The sequence below is a fragment of the Panthera uncia genome, unplaced genomic scaffold (genome assembly GCF_023721935.1).
Source record: "Panthera uncia isolate 11264 unplaced genomic scaffold, Puncia_PCG_1.0 HiC_scaffold_663, whole genome shotgun sequence".
Taxonomy (NCBI): domain Eukaryota; kingdom Metazoa; phylum Chordata; class Mammalia; order Carnivora; family Felidae; genus Panthera; species Panthera uncia.
The window spans coordinates 139-26713 of NW_026059829.1; the positions used below are offsets into that span (position 1 = coordinate 139).

The window sequence follows — 26575 nt, forward strand, 5'->3', positions numbered from 1 at the left end:
AGGTCCTCCCGTCCACCCAGAGCCCTGTGTTCTGGTTGAAGGCCCGAGATGTGAAGGGTGAATCCTCCACTGTGAATCGCAGGGGGCAGAAGGGCACGACTAAGTTCTTCCTATGGGTTTAAGCAACCTGAGGTTCCAGAATCCCCTAGCTCAGCTTCCTCCACCTTCCCCCCTCCCCTAACCACCCCATGGCTTCCTGCTACCTGTTGACACTGCAGTCCTATTCACGCACCAAAGCTCCGGACTTCTCCCAAGCTTAGTGGTGCCCTCAGAAAGCCATGGAATTTCTCCTCTGATTTAACCATCTCCTTCTGGATCCCTGTGCCCTTAGGGCCAAAGAGCTACTCTGCCAAATTCATCCTTGTTGAGGTATAAAGCTTTAGCTGGTTGCCCATAAAGGTGACATATTACATTTTAATCTGAGTAACATTTCAGGGTTAATGTCTTAATATTAAGGAGGAAATCTGGAGTCTCAGAATCCGCAGGCTGCGAGGAACCTTTGCAAATCACCCTGTGCTCCCACTGTGAGGGGGCACTTTTGAAACTCAGTGACAGGCTGGAGAGCGAGTCTTAGAGCGTCCCACGTCTTCCCACCACAGGCACGTGATGAACAGGGACCTCTTTGTTTACAGTTTTGCCCCCAGTGTGCATGCCTCCTTGTTCAGCTGACGCCACCTGCAAGGAGAACAACACGTGTGAGTGTAACCTGAGCTACGAAGGGGACGGAATAACATGCACAGGTGAGTCCTGTCCGCGCGTGCGAAACAGCAGGGCAGTGCGGGAGCAGAGCGGGACGTGGTCTGAGTGCCCGGACTTCCTCCTGACCCTTCCACTCCTGCCTGGGCCATTTTGCCCATACCTACCCTCTCTGCGACTCAGTTTCCTTAGTGGGTTTACTCATGCTTGACCTGCCGACCTCCCAGGTCACTGTTTTGAAATCGCTGCACAGACTCAAAGTGAGGCACTTTACTTTATAGTGTTTTTGTAACTCCACAAATCTGGACTTTTAAAAAAATTCAGAAATTATATTATAATACTAAAAAAAACAAAAAAACATTTACTGGGGCACCTACGTGTGTGGCTCAGGTGGTTAAGCTTCTGACTTGGGCTCAGGTCATGATCTCATGATTTGTGGATGTGTGCCCCGTGTCGGGTTCCGCGCTGACAGCTCAGAGCCTGGAGCCTGCTTTGGATTCTGTGTCTCCTTCTCTCTCTGCCCCTACCCCACCCCTCAAAATTCAAAAAAAAATTTTTTTTAGTAGTTACACTCATCACTTGGAGAGAACCACTCTGAATTTGGCAATGTCTGTATTTAGTAGTTAAGATACAGCTCCACCCACACGGAGACCCAAAGGAACAGTGGTATACACGAGGCAGATGTTTAGATGCTTATTTTTATCTCATATAATAGTTTGAATGGAGGCATCCAGAGCTAACGTAGGTCTGAAAGGACATCTGGGAGCCCGACTCCTTCTATCTTATTGCTCTGCCATCGTTCACTTGCCTGGCCTGAGAGGATCAGTACCATCAGCACATCCCAGGCAGCAGGATGGAGAAGGAGAGGAAGGAGGCAAACTTCTTTCCCTTTAAGGATGCACCTAGAAGTTGCTAAAAATTTTGTCTATTCCCATAGCATTGGCTGGAACCTCATCATCCGGCAGACCTAGCTGCAAAGGAGCCTGGGAAATGTAGTCTTCAGTTGGGCAGCCATGAGCCCAGCTAAAACTCCATTGCTGTAGAAAAAGGAGACTATAGACATTGGGAGAAACCTACTAGTGTCAGCCCCATGTACTTCCTAACTTCTTTCATGAGTAAATATTCAAACAGAGATACTTGCTTTACAGAAATGAGCTCTTGCTATACCTGCTATTTTGTAGTCTGCTACAAGGCAGCCAGGAAGTGGGTCACTCAACAATGGCACCAAAGACCCAAGTTCAGTCTTTCTACTCTGCTATCCTGGAGAAGGCCTTTTGTCCTCATGTTTATTCTTTCAAAGTCTCAAGTGGCTGCCACGACTCCAGGCAAAAAGCCAGGCAAGAGAAATCAGATGGCTTTCCAGCTACCCCTTAAATCTAGTATTGGGTTGAAATTTGAGAGATGGTGAAAACAAAGGTCCTAACGGGTAGTACAACACAGTGGGGAATGCATGGACTTTGGGGCCAGACCAACCTGGGTTTAAATCCCAGCCCTACCACGTTACCACTGTTTTGCCTTTGTCAGATCAGTTAAATTCTCTGTGTTTCAGTTTGTTCATCTGTAGAATAGGGGTAATGATGTCCATCTCACAAAGTACTCAAGAGTGCACTAACTCTGCACACACATATACACACACACACACACACACACACACACACACACACACACACAAACTGTCCTAACATTAAAACTACTACCAAAATGGAGCCTAGAGGTATATGACAAAGGGGCCAGAGGTAGGCGGATATCATCAGGCCTGGTCTTTGAGGGTATCAGCCACGGGATACCAGTGTTTGCAAAGGCTAGCACAGAGGCCACTGGGCATGGGGAAAGAAGGCCCCAATATGTCGGGGACCATTTACGTCCCAACGCCACTGATCCCAGGGCTGCCCATGCCCCCATCTGAAGCCCACCTTGCACAGACAGTGCTTAAATGAGCTGTCTCCCCTCTGCTCCTACAGTTGTGGATTTCTGCAAACAGAACAACGGGGGCTGTGCTAAGGTCGCCAAGTGTTCCCAGAAGGGCACGAGGGTCTCCTGCAGCTGTCAGAAGGGCTACAAGGGGGACGGCCGCAGCTGCATAGAGATAGACCCCTGCGCCGACGGCCTCAACGGAGGGTGTCATGAGCATGCCACCTGCAAGATGACCGGCCCGGTGAGTCTCTCGTCCCTCCCCACCCCCCGCCCCCAGGATGGGAGCCCTTCTGCACCTTGTTCAGCCTGGCTTCACCTCACTTAATGTTCGGCCTCTTCCTCAACTTCCTTCCCGCCTCAGTGCGTGTGTTGCTAGGTCTGCAGGCTAAATGCAAAGTGGCATTCTAAGCAGAAAGAGGACATTAGGGGGAAACTGGTGAAATCCACATAAAGCCTATTGTTTAGTTAATAGCAATGTGCCACTGTTAACTTCTTAGTTTTGACCAATGTGCTATGGTTATCTAAGAAGGCAAGGTAGGGGAACCTGGTGAAGAGTATATGGCAACTCTTTCTGCTATCTTTGCAACTTTTCTATAAATTTAAAACTATCCAAAATTAAAAGTTTATTAAAACAAAAAATGTTGGTGAGAAGTAGCAGGAAAAGTGCAGGTTCGCGCCCTCACCCAAGGCTTTTTAGAGTGGAATCGGGGGCGCCTGGGTGGCTCAGCCGGTTGGGCGTCTGACTCTTGATTTCAGCTCAGGTCATGATCCCACAGTTTGTGAGTTCAAGGCCCACATTGGATTCTGCACTGTGTCAGCGCAGAGCCTGCTTAGAATTCTCTCTCTCTCTCTTTGTCCTTCCCCCTGCATGCATGCTTGCTCGCTCTCTCTCTCTCTCTCTCTCTCTCTCTCACACACACACACACACACACACACACACACACACACACACAAAATAAATAAATTTAAATGTATATGGAGAGTGGAATCCGTGCCCTGGTGCCCTGTTTATCCATTGGCAAGAGAAGATGGTGGACAATAAAGTCCGTTATTGAACTTGGAGTCCCTCCCTGAGCCTTAGCTCCCAGACTTAACACTCTGTGGCCCGGGGCTGGCTACTTACTTTCTCCGAGTGTCAGTTTCCTCATTTGCTAAGTGAGCCTAATAATAATACAGCCCTCACAGAATTGTCATGGGGATTAAATGAGATCATTCACTGATTCAGCAAGTGGTCACCAGGCACTTACTGTCTGCCGTCACAGGTGCCGGGACGTAGCAAGAAAGAGCTTATGCAGGGGTGGAGGGAGGGGGTCATGCCCAGTGCAGAGACAAATGCACGAGATACTTTCAGAAAGCACCAAGAGTGGGGCAGCACATAAACTGGGCCAGTGTGCTAGAGAGGGCTGGGACAGCTGCTTTATTTAATGCGCCAGGGACGCTCTCTCGGAGGAGGTGACATTTCAGCTATGACATTTCCTCATGAGCCTGTGCGGACCTGAGACGTGGCCATTACCTTGTTCCCGCTGGACAGGAGAGGCATTTTCCTGGTGCTGCTGAGCATCTCCTGTGCCGGATGGTGGCCCGCAGAGCGTGGAGGGGTCCCGGGGTCCTAGAAGAGGGGCGTCTCATCTTTTCCGCTGTCCCCACAGGGCAAGCACAGGTGTGAGTGCAAGAGTCATTACGTGGGAGACGGGCTGGACTGCGAGCCGGAGCGGCTGCCGGTGGACCGCTGTTTGCAGGACAACGGGCTGTGCCATGCCGCTGCCAGCTGCACTGACCTCCACTTCCAAGGTCAGTGCGGCCAGGGCTGCTGGCCCAAAGCGCCCTGGTCTCTGTCAGGCTCGGGGAAGGTTTTCAATGTTTATTTGTTGGAGAGCGAGCGCTCTGGCGGGGGAGGGGCAGCCAGAAGGAGAGACAGAATCCCACGCGGGCTCCGTGCCCTCAGTGCAGAGCCCGACGCGGGGCTCGAACTCACAAACCATGAGATCAAGAGTCATACGCTTAACCGACTGAGCCACCCGGCGCCCCTCAAAGCACCCTAGTCTCTGTCAGGCTTGGGGGAGGGACTTGTGCAAAAGCAAAGGGGAACACAATGAAAAACCACGGCCAAACAGCCCAGGCATTGCCCAGGACCCAGTGCCCAAGGAGGTAGCCGGCTTCCGTAGCGGAGGAGTGGAATAAACTCAGATCTGGACCCTGAGCCTTAGAACCTGGATGGAGCGCAAAGGTCATCCGTCCTGACTTTTCCTGATGCGCCCTTTCCCCAAGTTGCTTAGCAACCATTGATCGGAATTGAATCTAAGGAGCATAGTTTAGGCTTTAACAACAGAGAGGAAGCCCCTGTCACACAAAGATACAATTTCTTAGCAGTTGTTTTGATAATACACATCGATTGGCATTTACGGCATTCTCTTCCAAGGATGATTTGAATGGCTTGTAATAAGCCCACAGGTGTAATGAAAGAATCACCACACGCAGTCAAGTAAAAAAGCCAAGCAGGAAGTGTAGAGGTTCAGACAACAGGGCATCTTGAAACCTAGCAGAGGAAATCCACGAAGGACCCAGCCACACACGTAGTTCTGAGCCAGCGCAGGGAGGGTTTCAGTGGTTCAGAAAGCAACTCGGGGCGTTATGTGCTCTGGCCAATCAGGATTTATGGGAGGTCTCTGACTGGGTTGGGTTTGTTTCACAGACACAGTCATTTTAGTGAAGCAGTTTTTCCATAGCTCAATAATAATTACTGATTTAACACCCGTTATGTACTGTCTTAGTGCATTCGGGCTGCTACATCAAAGTTCCATGGACTGGATGGCTTATAAACAACAGAGATGTATTTCTTACAGTTCTGGAGGCTGGAAGTCCAAGAATAGGGTGCCGGCATGGACAGGTTCTAGGGAGGGCTCTCTTCTGGGTTGCAGACTGCTATCTTCTTGTGTCCTTATGCAGCATAAAGGCTAAGGAAGCTCTCTGGGGTCCCTTTTATAAGGGCACTAATCCAGGATGCCTGGCTGGCTCAGTCAGGAGGGCATGTGACTCTTGATCTGAGGGTCATGAGTTTAAGCCCCATGTTGGGCATAGAGATTACTTTAAACACACACACACACACACACACACACACACACACACACACACACACACTAATCCCACACAAAAGAGCTTTACCCTCACGACTTAATTGCCTCCCAATGGCCCCACCTCCTAACATCAACATATTGGGAGTTAGGATTTCAACCTATGAATTTACGGCGAGGGGCGGGACACAAGCATGTGGTCCATAAACATGTATCAAATCCTAAGACACCTCAAATCCCTTTTGAGGATGAGATAGAAGAAGTGTAAGCAACTGAAATACACAGGATATATGGTATTGTCTCCTTGCAAGGAGATTGCCCATGTAGCTGAGGACATTTTTTAAATTAATAAGACAAGGAAAGGCAAGTAATAAAACAGAAGACAGCAGTTTATCTCATATGGATAGTGCAGTGAGAGAGCAAGAATAGAGGAAAATTGAGAGCAGGGACTCGAACAGATGTTTGTACTCCCATGTTCCCCGAAAAATGGACATAACCTTAGTGACCATCAGCAAATGAACGGATAAACACACTGTAGCCTATTCATACAGTGGGATATTATCCAGAAGGAAATTTCGGCATGTGCTGTGATATGAATGAAAGTTGAAAACATTATGCCATGTGAAATAAACGAGACACAACAGGATAAATATTGTGGACATATATAAGGTATTTATAACGGGCAAATTCATAGAGACAAAGTAGAATAGAGGTTACGAGGGGCTGCAGGGAGGAGGGTGGAGAGTCATTATTTAATGCAGACTGAGTTTCTGGTTGGAATGATGGAGACATTCTAGAAATGGATAGTGGCGATGATTGCATGACATTGTAGATCTACTTAATACCACTGAATTACACACTTAAAATGGTCAAAAAAGCACATTGTTATGTTATGTATATTCACCACAATATTTCAAAGAACAGTCAGGGATGGGAGAGATCTCTAGGTAAGATGAGAGAGGGAGTCTTCAGAGAAGCTTAATAGAGGCCTGGGACTGTGGCAGAGACTTGAAAGTTGTCAAGGCAATGACCTCAAGGTAACAGGGTCTCGCCTGGGAAGAGGGGTGAGCTCAGGCATGCAGTGGGCATAGAGAGTGTGGACAAGTCAGTCACGTAAGGCTTCGATCTCGAGAGAGCAAACCCAATGGTGGTTGGGTTAAAGCAGATGGGAGGGAACATGGCACAAAGTTTGGAAGCTCCGTTGGGGACATTCTGTGTTCAAGGTAAAACTGCCAAGCAGAGAGATTCTACAGGCAATTGCTGTTTAGGATGGGGGCCAAAACGAGCAGCTGGAACCGGGACGTTGATCTGTGGATCAAGAAGTAGGAAGTCTAGAAGGTGCTTGGCTTGTTTCTGGAGGACACGATCCATTCGGCCAGCCCTGCCTGTTCCATGGCTCAATCACAGGTGGAAACTTATTCAGTTCATCCATCTTCTCCAGGGGGCTCTTCTCTTCTGCTGGCTCATGAATGCCAAGAAAGTGTTGGCGGTGTTACTAAGTGACCAGGTATCATATTGGACCCACCTTCTGTTGTAGCTGAGCGGTTACCCTTAGCAAGACAGGATGGCACTGGGCTAAGGCCCCAGCTTTCCCTGTGGCACAGTTACAGAGCCATCCCACACTCAGGAGGATGTGCCCGTTCTCCCGGGTCAGAGGAGGGCAGACCGGTACAGCCTTTGCGGCAACCAATGTGACAGTGTGTGCTGAGAGCCTTAAAATAATTCATGCTCTACAGCGCCTGGGTGGCTCTGTCGGTTAAGCGTCCTGCCCTTGATTTCATCTCAGGTCGTGCTCTCACGGTTCATGAATTTGAGCCCCACGCTGGGCTCTGAGCTGACAGCACGGAGCCTGCTTGGGATTCTCTCTCTCTCTGCCCCTCCCCCTGCCTCAAAATAAATAAATATAAACTTAACAAAAAGCTAAAAAAATTGTTTTAAATTCATGCCAAGACTCGGTAGCTCCATTTCATGGAACCCATCCTCCAGAAACAAACTAAGGAGGGAATAAAGATAAACGTACCATCTCAGCATTATTTCACATCATAAAAGATTATAAATAACATATATCTAACACTAAAGGATGATCAAATATACTGTTACACACGTCCACTCAAATGCACTGTTAAGAATTGTGTTGTCTTAGTTAGAAGACAAGGTTATCCATCCTTACCCAAGCTGTTATGCTGTTAAGTGCTTGCATTTCAGACCCAAGGCTGACAGGATCATGTAGACTGTGGATCGTGCTACTAGGCTAGAGTCAAAGAAGATCTTGAACTCAGCTCTTTTTGGGGGGAAGAAAGTGCCCTTTTTGGGCATTTGATAATGAACTTGACAGTGTAAAAACGTGACTTGGTTCTTGAACTACTTGTGGTCTCTGCATTCCTTGTCTGGCTAAAATATCAGCCAGTAAACATGATAAATCTTTCAGTATCTTAGGGGAGAAATGGCTAGAAAACCTTTTTAAGGGCATAGTGGCAATCAAAAACATAGAGTCCTTGGCAAAAACTTTCATGTCTGTAAAGTTCACAAAAATTATTAAATTTTAAGTATTGAGGGGGAAATCATGTTGCCCAAGAAAATTTATAATATGGGGAAATCATCATGATTTAATGTTAAGTTGGAAAAAAAAAAGATTTCTGGGGGCACCTGGGTGGCTCAGTTGGTTAAGCTTCCAACTTTGCCTTAGGTCATGATCTCACAGTCTGTGAGTTCAAGCCCTGCTTTGGGCTCTCTACTGTCAGTACAAAGCCCACTTTGGATCCTCTGCCCCCCCCCCCACCCCTCCTCTCCTCATTCTTTCTCTCAAAATAAATAAATAAAAACTTAAAAAAATAAAAATAAAAAAAGACTTCTAAAAACTCTATATGCAGTATGCAACCACATTTGTAATGTATATGACATGTAAACACAGAGGTAAAAAGACTAGAAGAGTATGAAATTATGTCGAAATAAAAAGTCACCAAAAGAAAGTAAAAATTCTTTAGGGGAAGTACACCAAAATTTAGCCATGGAGTAAATTATTTTTAGGGGGTAAAATTATAGGTGATTTTTGTTTATTTCTTTTCTTACTTTTCTGTATTGCCCAAATTTCTACAATAACGTGCTATTTTTATAATTAGGCTATCATTGATAGCGCTGCTATAAACATCGGGGTGCATGTGCCCCTTTGAGTCAGCATTTTGTATCCTCTGGGTAAATACTTAGTAGTGCAATTGCTGGGTCATAGGGTAGTTCATATTTTAATTTTTGGAGGAACTTCCATACTGTTTTCCAGAGTGGCTGCACCAGTTTGCAGAAAAGAGATAGATACTTTAAATGCTGTGTTTCGACATCCCTGGAAGGGGAATGGCTCTGGGATATGGCTGGCCTTCGGCTTTGAGAGCTCTTTGCTGGAAGTCCTGTCCACCAGGCGGCTGACCTGGACAATTCCTCTCTTTTCCTCTCTAGACGCCACCGTTGGAGTGTTCCATCTACGCTCCCCACTGGGCCAGTATAAGTTGACCTTTGACAAAGCCAAAGAGGCCTGTGCCAACGAAGCCGCGACCATGGCAACCTACAACCAGCTCTCCTACGCTCAGAAGGTGGTCCCCAGTTCGTGGGTACCATGCAGGCAGGGGCTACAGGGGACAGGGTGCAGCCTCTTCTTAGCGTGAGGGAGACTTGGGCTGTTGCCTTCTTGGAGGGGAATGCAGGGTCCTCCTAGAGCAATACTATCAATGTGTCATGTCCACTGGGCACGTACTACGTGGCACGAGCTGTGCAGGTGCTTTGTTGGCAATACCATCCATCTATACGGCATCCCTGGAAGTAGGTGTCACTCCTCCCATTTTACAGACAGGGCAACCGAGACTCTGAAAGGTTAAGTAATGTGCCCGGTGTCAGCCAGCCAAGAGGTGGCAGACCCGGTACTCAGATGCAGCCCTTACTCCAGACGTCTGTTCTCTGCCATGACATTCATCCACCAAGGCAGAAGCACAGACTGGGAGCGCATGTGTCACAGCTAAAAACCAGAAAGAGATCAATAACCACAGGCCGACGAGCTCCCCGAACCCACAAAACAGCCGAGTTTCTCCGAAATGTCTGGAGGGGCTGTGAAGGTCATAAGAGGGGGTTGCCCCAGCTCTCGGATACAACCAGGTAGGAGATGACTGATAGGAAATCTTAATTCAAGAACGGACAGAAGAGAAATGAGTGTGAAGGACGTGGGTCCCTCTAAGAAAAAAAGAGTACCGCTTTCATCCATTCAATGAATTGATCAAGAACGATTTAATGAGAACCTACTGTGTTCCAGGCACAGGGGTACAATAGACAAAATGAGCCATCACCCTGGCTCCATGGAGTTTACAGTCCGATGGGAGAATCAGACATGAGGCAGAGGACCTCACACCAAACACTCAACTGTAGCTGACCCACTGATCACCGCCGCGTGTGTCCCCCACAGGCCAAGTACCACCTGTGTTCTGCAGGCTGGCTGGAGAGCGGGCGGGTTGCTTACCCCACAGCCTATTCCTCCCAGAACTGTGGCTCCGGTGTCGTTGGAATCATAGACTATGGACCAAGAAACAACAAGAGTGAAACGTGGGACGTCTTCTGCTATCGGATGAAAGGTAACCACCCCAGCTACGCTTCCGATTCTGGCCACGTAGCCGCTGAGCAACCCTCAGCCTCGCCAGCCAATCCCCAAGGGTGAGCTGGAGCCGCCGCGGCCCCTGCCTCACCGGAGGGGGACCCTGTGTACCCCTGCCCTCCAGATGTGAATTGCACCTGTAAGGTTGGCTACGTGGGAGATGGCTTCTCGTGCAGTGGGAATCTGTTGCAGGTCCTGATGTCCTTCCCCTCGCTGACAAACTTCCTGAGGGTACGTACCGCGTCTGCTTGGGTTGCCTCAGGGGAGGAAGGCAGTTAGTACAGAGGCAAGTCCTTGAAAGAAGCCAAAGGCTCTCGGTCATGGTTAAGAGCACGGGCAGTGGATCACATTGCCAGAACTTGAAGCTTGGGTTTGCCACTTACTTGCACCACCTTCAACAAGTTACTTTCCTCTCTGGGCCTCAGTTTCCTCAGGATGGAGGAAATGGAGAGGATGACAGCACCAGCCTCATCAATGAGCTAGTATTTGTAACGCACTTAGACTGTGGCCAGCCCGTGGAAACTGCCACACTGGGGCTAGCTGGCACGGTCTCTTTTTGCATCCAGAGCAGCTTAAGAGTCTGATCTGCAGGAATGAGACACTCTCTTGTCTTCGCGGACAGGGCAGGGCACAGTTAGTGGGGCCTACCTGGTGATCAGACAGTGAGCCAAATTACCAACGTGGAGTCAACTTTCAACTCGCACTTAGCGTTGCACTTACAGTCACTTCAGTATTCTACAAGTTAGGCCTAACGAAGAGAAAGCTCCAGTTGGAGAAGGATTTGGTGCTGACTGATCAAAGAACAAAGCTAAGAAAAAGAACAAGAATAGCTAACAGTTCTTGAGCGTTTACTTTGCACTGTGCATGTATGAACCCTTTCAGAGCACTTATAACTCAGTCCACAGAACGTGAGCTCCCTAAGGGAAAGGAGTTTCTCTGCCTTGTGGCTGGCATATAGAAGGTGCTCGCTAAACACTTGTTAGTACGAATAAATTCTCACGCGACCTCGTGAGGTCACTTCTGCTATTATCCCCATTTTGTAGATGAAGAAACTGAGGCTTCCCAAGGTCAAGGGCACAGCCAAGGAGAGGGGACTGGGCATAAGTATAGGGCTTACAGGATCAGGACAGAAGTTAAACCAAGAGCTCCAAAATGGTGAGTCATTATCCATAGACCAAACAGTATCTATCTAACGGTTCTGACATTCAGGATTACCATAAACGCACCAAAGACAAACACTCAAACTCATGTTGCTGTGGTGCATGGGCTTGGCTTGTGCCAACATTTCAGAGAAAACAGTGTCAGAACAAAACCCACTGGCTGTGTGTCCGTAACTTCTCTGGGCTTCAGTAGCCTGTCAACACAATGGCAAAGTTGAACTACGTAGTTCTTATAATGTTTCAGCAAGTATTTGCGACTGCTTACCACGTGCTTGCGATATATCAGTGAACCAAACAGACACACAAAGTAAACAGTAAACAGAATAAGTAAATAGTATTGAATACTAGAAGGTGATTATATATACTGTGGGTGCCCATTTTGCAGAGTGATAAGGGAAGGCCTCGGTGGGAAGATGACATTTGAGGAAAGAGTGATTGGAAGAAAGGGAGTTAGCCACGCAGATCTGAGGCAAGAACATTCCAGGCAGAAGGAACAACCGGGCAAAGGATGAAAGGCAAGAGTGTGCTGCACAAGTCTGAAGAAAAGCAAGGAAGCCAGTGTGGCTGGAGCAGAGGGAAAGGGAGGCCAGCGGGGCCCCGCAACAGGGTCCAGATGGGTTGGGCCTCCTGGGCCATTGTAAGGCCTTTGGCTTTTCCTCTGAGTGAAATGCAGACCATTGCAAGGTTTCAATAAGATTCGACCTCATGTGTCAAAGGACTGCACAGGCGGCCAAGTTAAGAATGGTCTGTGGGGGCACCTGGCTGCCACAGCAGGTTGAACTTCCATCTCTTGATTTTGGCTCAGGTCATGATCTCACGGTTTGTGGGTTTGAGCCCCACATCGGGCTCTGCGCTGACAGCATAGAGCCTGCTTGGGATTCTGTCTCTCTCCCTCTCTCTCTGCTTCAACCCCACTCAAAATAAATGAATAAACTTATTTATTTGTGATGTGGCTGTGACTTACGCCCATAGGTTTCACTGAGGAAAGAAAAAGTGCCCCTAAGACTCTCCGGAGAGGCAGTCAGAAGAAATGCAGCCTGAGCGGGGGCCAACGTCAGGAAGGGTCCGGGATGGGTGGTGCCCCAACAACCCTGCACACCAGGACTGATCGCTCTTTCCTCTCCCCAGGAAGTGCTGGCCTATTCCAACAGCTCGGCCAGAGGCCGGGCATTTCTGAAACACCTGACTGACCTATCGATCCGCAGCACCCTCTTTGTGCCACAGAACGGCGGGCTGGGGGAAAACGAGGTGAGGCGGTGCCTGGTGTCTGTGCCTTAGACAAGTACTTCTAGACAGTATCAGTATCTATCACCACAAGTCACCCCAAAACTCAGTGGCCGCACATTTACACAGCTCACACGTCCGCGGGTCAACTGGCGGGTCTGGTCTCGGCCAGGCATGTTCGCGTGTCTATGATGGCCTGGCTGTCGGCTGGCCGAGGCCGACCTGCCTGGGCCTCTGCCCCACGGGCCACCTGTCCTCCAGCAGACCAGCCCGGGCATGTCCTGGTGGTGCTGGCAGGAAGCGGTAATCAGGAGTGAGCACAGTCCTGCCAGCGCTTTCCAAGCCCCCCGTCGGTCACATTGGCTGACGTGCCCCTAGCCCGGACGGATCATGTGGCTGAGCCCAAAGTCAGAGTGGGGAGCACTCAGAGTTCCAAGGCGAAGGGCAAGAATGCAGGAGGGGGAACAACCAGAGTCGCTGATGTCACCAGTCTGCCACACTAACGTCCAACACGTCACCGAGGGATTGGCAGTTCCACACAGGTGGCTGGCGGCAGGCTCTGACAGCACCCCCCCCCCCGGCCCCGGCCCACCCAAGGGCTGAGAGGAGTGTAGCTCGGCCCCCTGTTACCCACTCAAGACCCAGTCTTCACGAACATGACATTCGGTGCCACAGCCTAGCCACGTGTGAGCCTCTGGCCGAGAGCCCAGACGAGCAGAAGCCTGAGAAAAACCTGACATTCCTTACCTCCACACGGAGGCAGAAAACCAAGGCCATGAGAAGCGATTTCTTTTTCCTGGGTCATCCTTATTATTAAAGACAAAATTGCTTGACTTCTACAGACCATTCTCGTGTTTCTCCTTTCCTCTCAGACGCTGTCTGGGCGGGACATCGAGCACCACCTCGCCAATGTCAGCGTCTTTTTTTACGAAGATCTTGTCAACGGTACCGTCCTGCAAACTAAGCTGGGAAGCCAGCTGCTCATCTCCTCTAGCCAGGACCAGCAACAACTGGTATGAGACATCTTCTGGATTTCCTGGCAGAACTGGAGATAATACATGCAAAGCTCTTAGCATACAGTAGGTGCTTAATAGCTGGCGACTAGTACACGGACCGGTCGTAAACTCTAAACCTGCAGTCTAGGGAAGGTATTAGCTGCACCTGGTAGCACACCACGCCCTTAGGCAGCCCCTGCCCCTTGACATGCAAATCGCTGCTGACCGCCAGCCCCAGAAGCTGGTAATGAGTGAGGAACTTGACATGAAGCCGTTCTTAAAGCTCTCTGACTCTCTGCCTCTGTCTCCTGATGGTGGCGCTGATGATAGTGGTGATGACAGCGATGGGGATATCGACGACGATCGTGAGGGTGATGATGGCGGTGACGATGATGGCGGTTACGATGGCATTTGGACGATAGTGGTGATGGCGTCAGTTTTGACGACTAACGTGGTGACACTGACGGTGATGATGGTGATGGTGACTAGTGGTGGCGGTAGTGGTGACCGTGACCGCCGTGGCGCTGGAATCACAGGCACTTGTGAGGAGTCCGTGGATTAATGCTCGCAGCGTGTGACAGTCATTCATGACGTGGGGCAAGTGCCCAAAGAGTGTTGCTTTGTCATCTTTACCTGACAAATGGCTTGAAGATTAGTGGTTTAGACCAGGGTTACTCAAATTTTAAGGTGCATTTAATCACCTAGAGACTTGGGAAGATGCAGATCCGAATTCAGTAGGTGGGGCGTGGGGACCTCAGTTTCCACATTTCTAATGAACTCTCAGTGATACGCACCACCACAAGACAGTAGATCACGCTCTGACTAGCCGGGGACTAGATCACTTGAAAATCCATTTTCTAACAGCCCGGGGTGGTGCGTAGAGCAGTGGACCCGAAGTTCGGAGGCTCAGGGTTTGCCATTTGCTACCCGGATGGTCTTAGACAAACCATTTTCCTTCTGAGCTCTTATCTCTTAGACAAGCAGGCGGGACAGAATGGCCCCTAGGGTTCCCTGCAGCCATTAGATCTGCCTTTCGGCCCAAGGGCAACTAATGTGTTCTGGGCTGTCCAGATGGTGAGCAGAAGTCCTGCGCTGCCTGTCAGTAGCAACAGGTCTGACACGCAGACTGCAGGACCTCGGAGAAACTGAGCGACTTCCTTCCATGGAGGGGCTGCCCGCGTGGGGAAAAGATGCAGATGGCCACAGATCTCCGCCAGCCCTCCTCTCATTTCCTCTCCTTTCCCTCTCTCCTCCTCTCATTTCCCCAGGAGACCAGGTTTGTCGACGGAAGAGCCATTCTTCAGTGGGACATCTTTGCCTCCAATGGGATCATTCATGTCATTTCCAGGCCTTTAAAGGCACCCCCCGCCCCACTGGTGAGTATCCAGGGTTCCTGGCAAGGGGTCCGGCGTCCATTCCCTAAGAGGCAAACTGTCCCTAGAAGCCCTGTTTCCTTTCCTCTGGAGACCGGAGGAGCCTCCCACGTCCACGGTGGCTGGCCTCAGGGATCCAAGGCCCTGGTTCATCTCACTCCTGCTCCCACACGTCAGCAACATAACCCCTGCCACCGTTAATATTTGTTGAATGAATGGGCCAACAGAGAAGCCACTGGAAGGGGACTAAGAAATCCTGAGCTCTGGTTTGGCCCCTCCACTTCTTCAGCTATGCAACCCTCGACAAATCCCAGAACATCCTGAACCCCATTTTTCTCATCTGCAAAATGGGAGTCATAATGCCTACCTCCAGGTTCTTGGGAGAACTAGGAGTCAAAAATACAAAATAATTAGGATAGTCCCTGGCACACAGCACGGGCTCTATAAGGGTTGGTTGGCTGGTTGATGGTGTCAGTATTCTGCTTTCTGAAAGTGTGAGGGAGGGGCGCCTGGGTGGCTCAGTCGATTGAGCGTCTGACTTCAGCTCAGGTCATGATCTCGCAGTTGACGAGTTTGAGCCCCACGTCAGGCTCTGTGCTGACAGCCTGGAGCCTGCTTCCAATTCTGTGTCTATCTCTCTCTCTCCCCTCCTTTGCTTATGCTCTGTCTCTCTCTGTCTCAAAAATAAACATTAAAAAAAATTAAAACAATAAAAAATAAAAGTGTGAGGGAGAGGTGAGCCCAGCTGGCTACTGAGAAGCGCCATAGCATACTGGGGAATTGCACAAGCTCCAAAGCTAGGCTGGGTTCAAAGCCCACCTCTACTCCTCTTTGGCTGTGTGATATTGGGCAAGCACTTACCCTCTCTGTGCCTCACCACCGCACCCCTCCCAACCATGTAAACACAGAAACAGTAATAACTCCCTATCTCTTGGAACTATTCTAGGTTTAACTGGAAAGGCCTTAGAACAGACCTTGGCAGTGGTAAGGGCTAAATACAGGTTACCTGTCTTATCTTTATTTTTATCCCAACTGGCCCGCAAGATGCCTCAAGCCAGCAAGAATGGGGTGGGCTCCAGAAGGCACCCCTCTCCTCGGAAGGCACCGTGTTAAGCATCACCGCCTCCCCTTTCTGTGTGCAGGCCTCAGTCCACGCTGGCTTGGGAACAGGGATATTCTTTGCCTCCATCCTGATAGTCGGAGCCACCGCTTTGGCTGCCTATTCTTACTTTCGACTAAACCGGAGAACAATTGGCTTCCAGCATTTTGAGGTGAGAGAGAGAAACACGGGAGCATGGTGGTGGGGCGCTCTCTGCACTCCAGCCCCTGGCTCTGGGCTCCTTCAGCTGACCGGTGGCTTCACTGAGCTCACCCGGTAGCTGGGGGCTCGGCGTGCACCCCCCACATCCTGGGGGGTATCCGGCTGGGACAGGAGCCACGGTGCAGCCGTAAGTCCTTCTTCCCGGCCGAAGGGGGCTTCGGTGAGGAGGGCGATGGGCTGCCAGCAGCACTGGCTCTCAGAGCCTCCGTGCAGGGGTCTGGCTTGGAGGCACATTCACCAGGCGCCCGGAAGGTCGCTCACCTTGGAGGAGTCGGGAGACAAGCACCCACTGTGATCGGTGGGGGCTTCAAGGCCGGCTGACTCTGGGGGTGGAGGACAGGGTCAGGACCTGCACGGTCAGGCCCCACGGTGCAGCCAGCCTCAGATGTCACCCCGTTTGAACTGCTGGGCCCAATGTGGGTCAGCAGGTCTTGGCTGAGCAGGGGATAGGTAACTCTGGGGACTGGGCTTGGCAGCGACCCCACGGCTGAGCACCTTCCCTCATGTGCCTTCTGCCCCCGCCCGGCCCACCCTGTGCCCCGGCTGCCCCCACACCTGCCTGGTGAAGACGGTGCAGAGCCCCGGTGGCAGGCCGGTTCCTCATAACAGGTCACCTGCCTATTAATAAGCTCCAGGACTTTTACCAACAGTGTGCATGCTGTATGAGCCCTTTTATGTCAAGTTCAAGGACGGGGAAAACCACTCCAGGGTGATGAAAGTCGGAATAGCAGTTACCCTGGCTGGAATTGGGTACTGGCGGGCACAGGCGTGAGGACACTTCCTGGGGAAGGGGGAGGGGATGGGAAACACCCTACACACTGATTTGGGTGGTGGTGACACCTGGACGGACAGATTGAGTCACTGCGCTGAACATTTCCGAGTGGTGCATGTTGGTCCCAGTCAAGGACTGTTACAAAGACCAAGCTCCCGGAGGGGGAGGTGGGGCATGGCTGGCTTTTCCTGCTGGCTTGAATGAGCCGCTCCTGCCCTGGGGACATCTTGGCTCTAGCCTCTGCTTGTCTTTCTGAGCAGTCCGAAGAGGATATCAACGTTGCAGCTCTTGGGAAGCAGCAGCCTGAGAATATACCAAATCCCTTGTATGAGAGCACTCCCTCTGCTCCCCCAGAACGTTCCTGCGACCCCTTCATGGTGAGTTTGCTTCTTTACCTAGAACCAGAGTCAGTTGTGGGTAAATAATGTCTTTCAGCAAATCCAAGTGGAAAGCTTTGCACCAAGAAAAGCACATTTCTAGAACATTCTTGGGGCAACAAGCCTAAAAAAGCCAGTATTGCAAGTTGACTGAAGCCATGCTGGCTGTTCAGTGTCCCCGAGTTCTCTCAGGGGGACTGAAGTCTCCAACAATTAGAGGTAATCAGGGAGAACCAGAGGTTGCCCACCCCCAACCTCGTGACCAGGTGAGAAGTGACACGTTACATGCACAAATCCTGAGCTTCATTCTGCCACACACATTTGTGAGGGAGCCTGTGCAAAATAAGACTCAGGCCCGAAAAAGGGTTTTTTTCTTTCTCATGTTATGCTTTAAACTTACATTTAAATTGTTGGGGTGCCTGGCTGCCTCAGTTGGTAGAGCATGCGACTCTTTTTTTTTTAATGTTTTATTTATTTTTGAGAGAGGGAACACAAGTGGGGGAGGGACAGAGAGAGAAGGGGACAGAAGGTCTGAAGTGGGCTATGTGCTGACATCAGCGAGCCCAATGCAGGAATCAAACTCATGAACCCTGAGATCAAGACCTGAGCTGAAGTTGGACACTCAACCAACCGAGCTACCCAGCTGCCCCAAGCATGTGACTCTTGATCTCAGGGTCATGAGTTCAAGCCCCATGCTAGGCATGGAACCTACTTTAAAAAATGTTTTTAGGGGCGCCTGGGTGGCTCAGTTGGCTGAGCGTCTGACTTCAGCTCGGGTCATGATCTCACAGTTTGTGAGTTCGAGCCCCATGCCAGGCTCTGTGCTGACAGCTCAGAGCCTGGAGCCTGCTTCAGATTCTGTGTCTCCCCCTTTCTCTGCCCCTCCCATCTTCATGCTCTGTCTCTCAATAAATAAAAAAAGTTGGGGCACCTGGGTGGCTCAGTTGGTTGAGCGTCTGGCCTTGGCTCAGATCATGATCTCACAGTCTGTGAGTTCAAGCCCCGCGTTGGGCTCTGTGCTGACAGCTCAGGGCCCGGAGCCTGCTTCGGATTCTGTGTCTCCCTCTCTCTCTGCCCCTCCCCCACTCATGCCATGTCTCTCTCTGCGTCTCAAAAATAAATAAACATTAAAAAAAATGTTTTTAAATAAACCTATTTACATTGTCAGCAAAAAGTTTCTGCCCATTGTCAGGGCTGCTTCTTGCCTTCAGAGCTTTGTTCCTTTGGATGCCAGCGGGCCGGGTCCCACGGGACCAGCCCAGAGGCTCCTTGGTCCTGGAAATCAAATGCGAGCCAGCAGGAAGTGAGAGCAGAGTTTATTGAACATACAGAGAGAGCAGATGCAGACGGAGTGCCCGGGAGGCCATGACAGGAAAGGAGCGTCAGTCTAGTCTTTGTTCTGGGTCTGGCGTACACGTCCTCTCAGGCTTCCGGGAAACAGCCAGAACAGAGACGAGGGTCCAGGTGTTAGTCCTTGGAGCCAGAGGGCCTTGGCGTAGAGGTGTCTAGATCAGGTGGTCTGGAATAAGCATATGATGGCTTACTCCAGTCATTCTCACCTTAGATGTTATCTGTTCTAGAGAAATCATGAACTCCTGCGCCTGACAGGGAGGTCATAAGGGATGTGCCTTCCGAGGCACGTGTGGAGCGGGGTGGGGGTGCAGGTCCTAGCAAGAAGAGACGCGGGAAAGGAGCAAAAGCAGATTTTTATGGAGTCCTTCAGTTGCCCTATCTCACTTTGATGAGCTCTTTTACATCTAGAGGGGCGTGTTCTGCTCTGGTATTCCAAGAAATAACCATTTGTTTCTTTCTAGTTAGTGGTCTCTGAGCTTAGCTGGGGCCCCACTGACTTCAACCCAGAGGGAGCCCATGGCAAGGTACCTGATTCACACTGAATGTGGAAGGTACATCCTACCTGTCATCTATTACCGGGTCTGGAGGGAGAAGCTAGTGATAACATTTAACGCTTCTTTTTATATAAAGATAAGAATTGGCAGCTAGTATGTACCTCAGCAGACGGAGCTGACGGCATCACTCAGGCCGAAGGAAATAACTTGAATCTGGGCTGTTGGTCTAGAACCCTCATGAAAAAGGAAGCACAGCCAGAGAGCTGCTGCGATTGTTTTGCGCGTGAACATATGCCGCCCTTCCTCTCAAGACGTCATGGTTGTTGAATTCTTGTAAGGTGGTGCTGAAACATTACAGAAATACTGTATCGCCCCATTTTTAAGCTCGTATAGTGCAATCGACGTTTCTGTTTTTCTGCAGTGAACCAAACGTAAAGATCTTGTGTTCTTATTGCGATAGATTGAAAAATAACCAGATCTTAACCTATTTTGTGTTTCTAATCAAACCCGTGTAAAAGTTTCCCCATCCAAATTGAAAGGGTAAGTTCAGCTATGCCTATCTCAACTAGTAGTTTATTTCTGTAAAAGCGTTGTTATGTGGAAATCGGCCTCATTGAAACAGCTGCCGGGGAGGTGGGGGGAATGTTATCCATCTTATTCAAAGCTCTTCACGTCTTCTCAGCTGTTTCTCCCCTTCTGAGGGTCCTGCCAGCCCCGGGCATGAAGGATTCTCCCGAGGCAGGAGAGAGGGTATCCCAAATGCAGGAGTCAGATGAACCTTTCTCATCAGACCGGGTGGCAAAAAAAAGTTCCAGGAATAGAAGTCCTAAGCTGAGGGTGCCGTTCCCACAAGTGACCTTCTACACTCTCCTACCTTTTCTATTGAAGGTGGGGTGCCTATACAATATCTGTAGCCAATCCAGTCATCTGGAACACGTCTCTTATGCTAATTAACGAAACTTCGGTGCCAATCAGAGCCGCAGACGGCACAAGGCTTGGGTGCTGCCTCTGGAATAGGGCTTCTGAGTGGACTCTATCAAATGCTCAAGAATTTTTCATCTGAAAGGTTTTAACTTTTTTTTAGGTTTCTTTCTTTATTTTGAGAGAAGAGAAAGTGCAAGTTGGAGAGAGACAGAGACAGAGACAGAGAGACAGAGAGAGAGAGAGAGAGAGAATCCCAAGCAGACTCCACACCATGAGTGCAGAGCCCAATGCAGGGCTTGAAGTCACGAACTGTGAGATCATAACTTGAGCCGAAGTCAGACGTTTAACCAACTGAGCCACACAGGCGCCCCTGAAAGCAGTGTTTTGTAATCCTATTAATAGCCACCTTTTGTAGGGTGCCGATACCTTCCTTAAGGTAGTACCTAAGTTAATCTTCATACCTCCCTGTGAGGTAAATATTACTATGGCCCTTTACAGATGAGGGGGAAACAGCAGAATTGAAATGGCCTGTCTAGGGCACACAAGCTTCAAGCAGCAGCGACTGCCCCCAGAACAACCATCCCGCCTCCCGACACAAGATAGACGGCCACGTGAACAGACCCTCCTACCACAGACGTGTGGGCAGAGCACTTGGAGAGGGACTGTTTAGGCTGTAGGGAAGGCAGAAGTTTTCCTCCACCTCTTAGGGTCCCTGGCTGGGTGGGAAAAGTAATCTGGACAGATTCACAGGAGAAAAGCATATACACTTTATTAAAAGTTCACATGTACGCGGGGGCCTTCCGGACAGCCGAGGGCAGGAAACTTTTCTATCTTTTACACAAAGAAACAAGAATGGACGAGACAGGGGTTTGGGCTTGGGGTAGTAAATGGTGAAGCAAACTAGAAAATAAAGGGTTAGTTTAACCAGGTTGTTTGTGCAGATTTCCTGGCCCCAAATTCCTCGTCTCTGGTGATAAGTGTCTTCTTTTGTCCTGGAACAGGAGGAAGAGGGAGGGACAAGGAGGGGAAGGTCGGAGTGACCATCCTGCTGCTCCTGTTTTTTTCAAAAATTCCTTCAGCTTAAGATATTAAAAATGCCAAGGTGCCATATCTTGGGGTAGTATGTCCTGAACCCCTTCAAGGCTTCAGACCGGTGGCCGGAGGGAAGGCTCAACCTGGAAAGACTTGACAAGCGGAAGGTCCCGCGCCCGGCATGTTTCAGGCCCCTCTCTTTTCCAGGACGCTGAAGACCAGCAGCCGGATGGCAGTGACCCCCTGGGGGCGCTGTGAGGGCCCAGACCAGCAGCGGCCCGCCATCCCCACGGCCAGCTGCCCGTCAGCCAGAGCCGCCTCGAGGCTGTCAGCTGCGAATCCTCAGGACGTCGCCTTTCGGAAAGGAAGGTCCCTTGACGTTTTAAAGTATGAAGCACTCCAGCAATACCTCATCTCTTTGTTAATCTGAAGGATCGCTTTGTTTCTGTGGGTGAGGGGCCACGTTAAGTCCACCCACCAACCCGGGGGACTTGCCGCTCCTCTGTCCTTCCTTTGTAACTCTCTATGGCACTTCACTGCCTCCTCCCCGACACTAACTATGACCTTTGTCTCCTTTCCCTGTTAGAGTGTAAGCTCCCAAAGGCAGGGACCCTCCTCTTCCATCTTTGTTGTCGGCACCTAGCCCAGTGTCTGGTACGTGCCATGTGCTCAATAAATGTTTATGGAACAGAAACGAAGTCAACGGAACAAAACCAGTGTTTTGGGAAACAAAAAGAGTTTGCCACGGGAAGGGTCAAACTTTGAAGGAAAAATCCACCTTTTAGGCCTAACCGGGGCCTTTCGATTTAGCCAAGACCTGCCTTATAAGTTCTTCTTTCTTAATTCTGTCTTGTTTGCTGAAGAAGACGTGATAACCACAACGAGATACCGCTTCACACCCACCAGGAGGGCTATAATCAAAAAGACAGCTAATAGCAAGTGTTGGCACGGACGCGGAGAAATCAGAAGGTCCGTACGTTGCTGGTGGAGATGGAAAATGGCGGAGCCACTTGGAAAAAGTTTGGCAGCTCCTTAAAAACTTAAACATAGTGATCCAGAAATCCCAGAAATTCCTAAGTATATACCCAAGTGTGTGTGTGTATATATATATATATATATGTCCATATAACTTATATAGTCATGTTCATAGTAGCATTATTCATAATAGCCAAAAAGGAGAAACAACCCAAACGTCCATCATCTTATGGATAACCAGTGGTATATCCAGTGATGTATCATTCCACCCTAAAAGGAAAATTAGTACTGCCGATGCATGCGAAACCACGGATAAAACCTGAAAATGCCATGCCAAGAAGGCAGACACAAAAGACCACACACCATATGATTCCACTATATGAAATTTCCAGAATAAGCAAACTCATAGATTAGTGATTGCCAGGGACAGGGGGAAGGAAGGAATGGGATTAGTAGTTTTGGGGTGATGGAAATGTTCTGGAACTTCCCAGTGGTGATGCATAGATTTGGGACGGTTGTTCACTGTGCACAGCTCTCCCAAGCAATGCTGGATGTCTGCTACGCCAGGTCCCTGCCCTTAAAGACCAGAGTGGCCCTCCCATCACTGTGACAAGGAAGCACCCCCCCCCCCCAAACAACCCACCACACACTTCCAGATGTTCACTAGGGGGCAGGACTGGCCAGGTTTGGGAATCACTGCTGTGGACAGAGAAGTGAAAGCCTGGGTTGAGCAGACCTCAGGCTCTCCGGATGCCCTCAGGGCCCAAATAACTTCCGCGTCATCAGAGGTGTTGCAGAGTTAGGTGAGAAATTCTGCTGGCCCCGTGTCTTAAATTTTTTCACAACTCCAGGAAAGGCGCAGCTCACCATCTCTTCTAGGACAACACGCCATGATGAAAGCAATGCCACGTTTCTAGATCGCTCCCCAAAACGAATGAAGCACAGATTGTCCGGTGAGTCCGCCAGTACCACTATCACAGGTGCAAAAAGGCAAGCGATTAAAAGGAAAACCAGCACAGGCACCTGTGTGGCTCAGTCGATTAAGCAGTCGACTTCGGCTCAGGTCATGATCTCATGGTCCGTGAGTTCGAGCCCTGCGTCGGGCTCTGTGCTGACAGCTCGGAGCCTGGAGCCTGCTTTGAATTCTGTGCCTCCCTCTCTCTCTCTGCCCCTCCCCGACTCCCACTCTGTATCTCAAAAATAAACATTAAAATAATTTTTTTTAAAAAAGGAAGACCGGCAGGCTACCCATGGGAGGAGTGACTGAGGCGCAGTTCCCGGCACATCTAGAGGTCAAGGAAAATAAGGTGGTTAAATACGTGCGCACATGGACACACACACAGAGAAACAATTTTTTAAAAAAAGCTCTTCAAAATATTTATAAATTTATCCAAAACCCAGTAGCGATGTGACTTCATAGCAGTCACTCCTAATTTTGTATTATTCGGTAATTTCTGTCCGCAAAACATTGCTTCCAAGTTTGAGCCTTCCTGGTAATTTGCAGACAACCACGTGGATGACTGTCTTCTCCTTGCTCTCAAGAGGGAACAGAGACTCCGGGGGGGTTCTCTGCTGCCTGCCTAAGTCTGAAGCTCATGCCAATTTTCTGTCTGTGCCTTAACTGCATTCTTCAAGCTCTGAAAACGAGCGAGTGTGCTTTGCTGGGGTGCTGGGACAAAAGGAGCGAGAAATGACCCACACGTCTTCCTCTCCTCAACAGGGTGTTCTTTTTAGGGCACGTTAAATTTGATACGGCTTTGCCACTAAAGCACACAAAAACATACGACTTAGTGAACTGGACGACATAATTCAAATTTTTATTTGGCACTAAGTTCAATATCCTGTTAACAGAAAATCAACATTTAGAATAAATAGCAAATTCACATTCAGAATAAATAGTAAGTCTACCTAGCTCGCATCTGTCGTGCCCGATACCTTACAGGCACAACCTGCCATTCTGCTAAATACCTAGAACACGGTTTCCCCAGCCCGGGTCCAAGCGTGCAGTACACAGTACAGAAGTGCTGTAGCGGGGTGGGTCCCCGGGGAAGCAGACGCCCAGATGGAGTTCACGTGCAGGAAGAGTGTGGGGGGAGTGTTCTTGGGATCGACACCCGGAAACGGAGGAGAAGGAACGAGAAGGGAAGGAATTGGGGCTGGCAGGGCAGGAGCCGACTGCTCCAGGAAGGGGGCAGGACTTGGTCCGAGGCAGGGCTTTTTCTGGAGGGCAGCTCTCGACGTGGGCCACCAGCTGAGGATGGTAAGCGGCTCACCCGGCGGCCGGAGGGGGGAGTCCTGCGGTTGGGAAGGGTGTTCTGGGCACCCACGCCCATCGGGTCCGCGAGCACCACCACAGATCAGCGCAACGAAGGACAGTCGGCGAGCGCCGGGCCCGTCCAGTTCCACCCCGCAACGGTCACGCTGCGTGCCGCAAACGCCGGCCACGGGCGTGCACGTGCCCGGGGAGCCGCTTAGGGGACCACGGCGCGCTCGCCTCCAGAGCGTCTCTCCAGCGGCCGCACGCAGCTCTGACCTCGTTCCCCTGCGTGCTCTTAGCGAGGTGAGCTTGCCGGAGCCACCGCCACACGCCACTCGCGCGGGGGGGGGGGGGGGTGCAAACTCCGGCTGGGGAGCCAAGTCTAGCCTGCAGCAGTTTTTGTACATCAGGTGGTGATGGCACACGGCGTGCCCGTCCGTAGAGCAGTGGCCACAGAAAATCGCCGGCAAAGCCGCCAGTGCTTCCTATCTGGCTCTTTACGGGCAAGGCTCGCTGAATGCTGCATCAGAGAAACTTCACTCCCTTTCTTTAATCCGCCAGGGTGTTAAAGGTTAGCTAAACTTGGAGCCAGGCTCCCAAATGCTAATGCAAAAAAAAAAAAAAAAAAAAAGGAAAAAAAGAGACAGAAAGAGAAAAAAAAATTGGTACGAAAGGAAATTAGTATTAACAGGGCAAAACACAGGCTCCCCAGTAGTTGAATAGAGCAATCAAGGAACCCTGCCTCCGGCCAAGTTTAGTCTTAGAGCATTCTGGAAAAGAGCCCCCGAGTGGGTCGTTGGCAGCAAATGAGCCTTCAGCAGAGGGAATCAAGTCCAATATTTAGCACACTCTACTGCTTAAAAGGCCTTTAGGAGGAAGAGAGAGGAAAAGCCGTTTAGTTCACCCAAAGCTCAATTAGCTAGGAGGGAAGATTACTTCTCATTTCTCTTCTGCGATAATTAAGAGGGCCAATACATTCACACAACTAGTAATTTGGTCTAAGATGGGACTGAATCAGTAACAGGTGGTTTATGTTACGTCGCATTAATGGTGATGGCAGGAAGTGGAGCTGAAGAGAGAAGAGGAAGAAAAAAGAGGCCATATGAGGAGGAAAGGGGGAGCCCTGAGCCAAACTCCTAAGATACCTGAAAAGCCGAGTTTCATCCATAAACGGCTGCAACGCCAGCCGTGCAGGCCCCCGCCAGGGCGGTCTGCTGTGGGTACCACCAGCCGACCCGGGCTCTGCAGCAGGCACGCGCCGCCCCCGAACCACCAGCCTAACCAAAGCTATTTTTCAATGTGCAGACCAATTTAATTGTGTTCACTTTCCAAACTGATTTTTTTTTTTAATGGTAGAAAGGAGACTCGCTTCGCTTGTACCGATATGCTTTCATCAGTGTGCACAACAGAGAACTGGGGAGAACGTGACGCCCAGCGCAGCGGGCCAAGTCCCAGCAGAGTCCCGAGAGGGACAGGTTACGATCCACCCTGACTGAGCACACGCGAGAATGCCCGTGTCTGTCCTTGCCGTGGAAACGGCTGTCCTGACCCAGGCTGCTGGCCCTGGCGTGGGCGCCATCCACCAAGTGTGTGCTCCACGGGACCTGCTGAGACAGACGCCAGGCTTCTGCTACACACGCCAGATCTCAATCCCGCCATGTCCGATGGCCCAGAGACTGAAATCTTAATTGGTAATATATTGTAAAATTCACTATTCACCCCGAGAAAATGTTCTCCCCTAAGGCGTGCGTCACCTAACCTAGCTATCCGTAAAAGACAGTTTTAAAAATATCTCTACTTCATTCTCGAGGAAACAAACACAATGCAATGGGCACCTGACATCCCCTAACTACCTGATTAGATCAAAACTAAGAAAAGACTTTTTTGCTTCCTCGCTCAGCTTCTCCAAGCAGAAACTCTAAGGCCAACAGCACCAGCTCGTCCACTGAAGACCTTAACACCAAGCAGTTCTGGGCATCCACCTGTGCCCATTAAATGCCCGTCTCCAAT

General features: G+C 50.1%; 1 protein-coding gene and 1 long non-coding RNA gene across 2 annotated transcripts; both read left to right on the top strand.

Annotated features, from left to right (window-relative positions):
* The first annotated feature begins 649 nt into the window (after positions 1-649).
* Positions 650-22635, top strand: LOC125918306 (stabilin-2-like). Its single transcript, XM_049624327.1, has 12 exons — positions 650-740; positions 2658-2851; positions 4260-4401; positions 9129-9262; positions 10123-10288; positions 10433-10539; positions 12597-12716; positions 13565-13705; positions 14956-15063; positions 16203-16331; positions 17414-17530; positions 21541-22635. Exons 1-12 carry the CDS (start codon positions 650-652, stop codon positions 21589-21591), a joined length of 1500 nt encoding a protein of 499 aa, XP_049480284.1. The 3' UTR covers positions 21592-22635.
* Positions 22636-24674: 2039 nt separating this feature from the next.
* On the top strand, positions 24675-26276 carry LOC125918307 (uncharacterized). Its single transcript, XR_007456418.1, has 2 exons — positions 24675-24868; positions 25922-26276. It is a non-coding gene; the product is annotated as an uncharacterized LOC125918307 (long non-coding RNA).
* The last annotated feature ends 299 nt before the right edge of the window (positions 26277-26575 follow it).

Coding starts and splice junctions, on each gene's coding strand:
- LOC125918306 (XM_049624327.1), top strand. CDS start 650: ATGCCTCCTTGTTCAGCTGACGCCACCTGCAAGGAGAACAACACGTGT. Junction 4,402..9,128: donor CACTGACCTCCACTTCCAAG/GTCAGTGCGGCC, acceptor TTTCCTCTCTAG/ACGCCACCGTTGGAGTGTTC. Junction 12,717..13,564: donor GCGGGCTGGGGGAAAACGAG/GTGAGGCGGTGC, acceptor CTTTCCTCTCAG/ACGCTGTCTGGGCGGGACAT.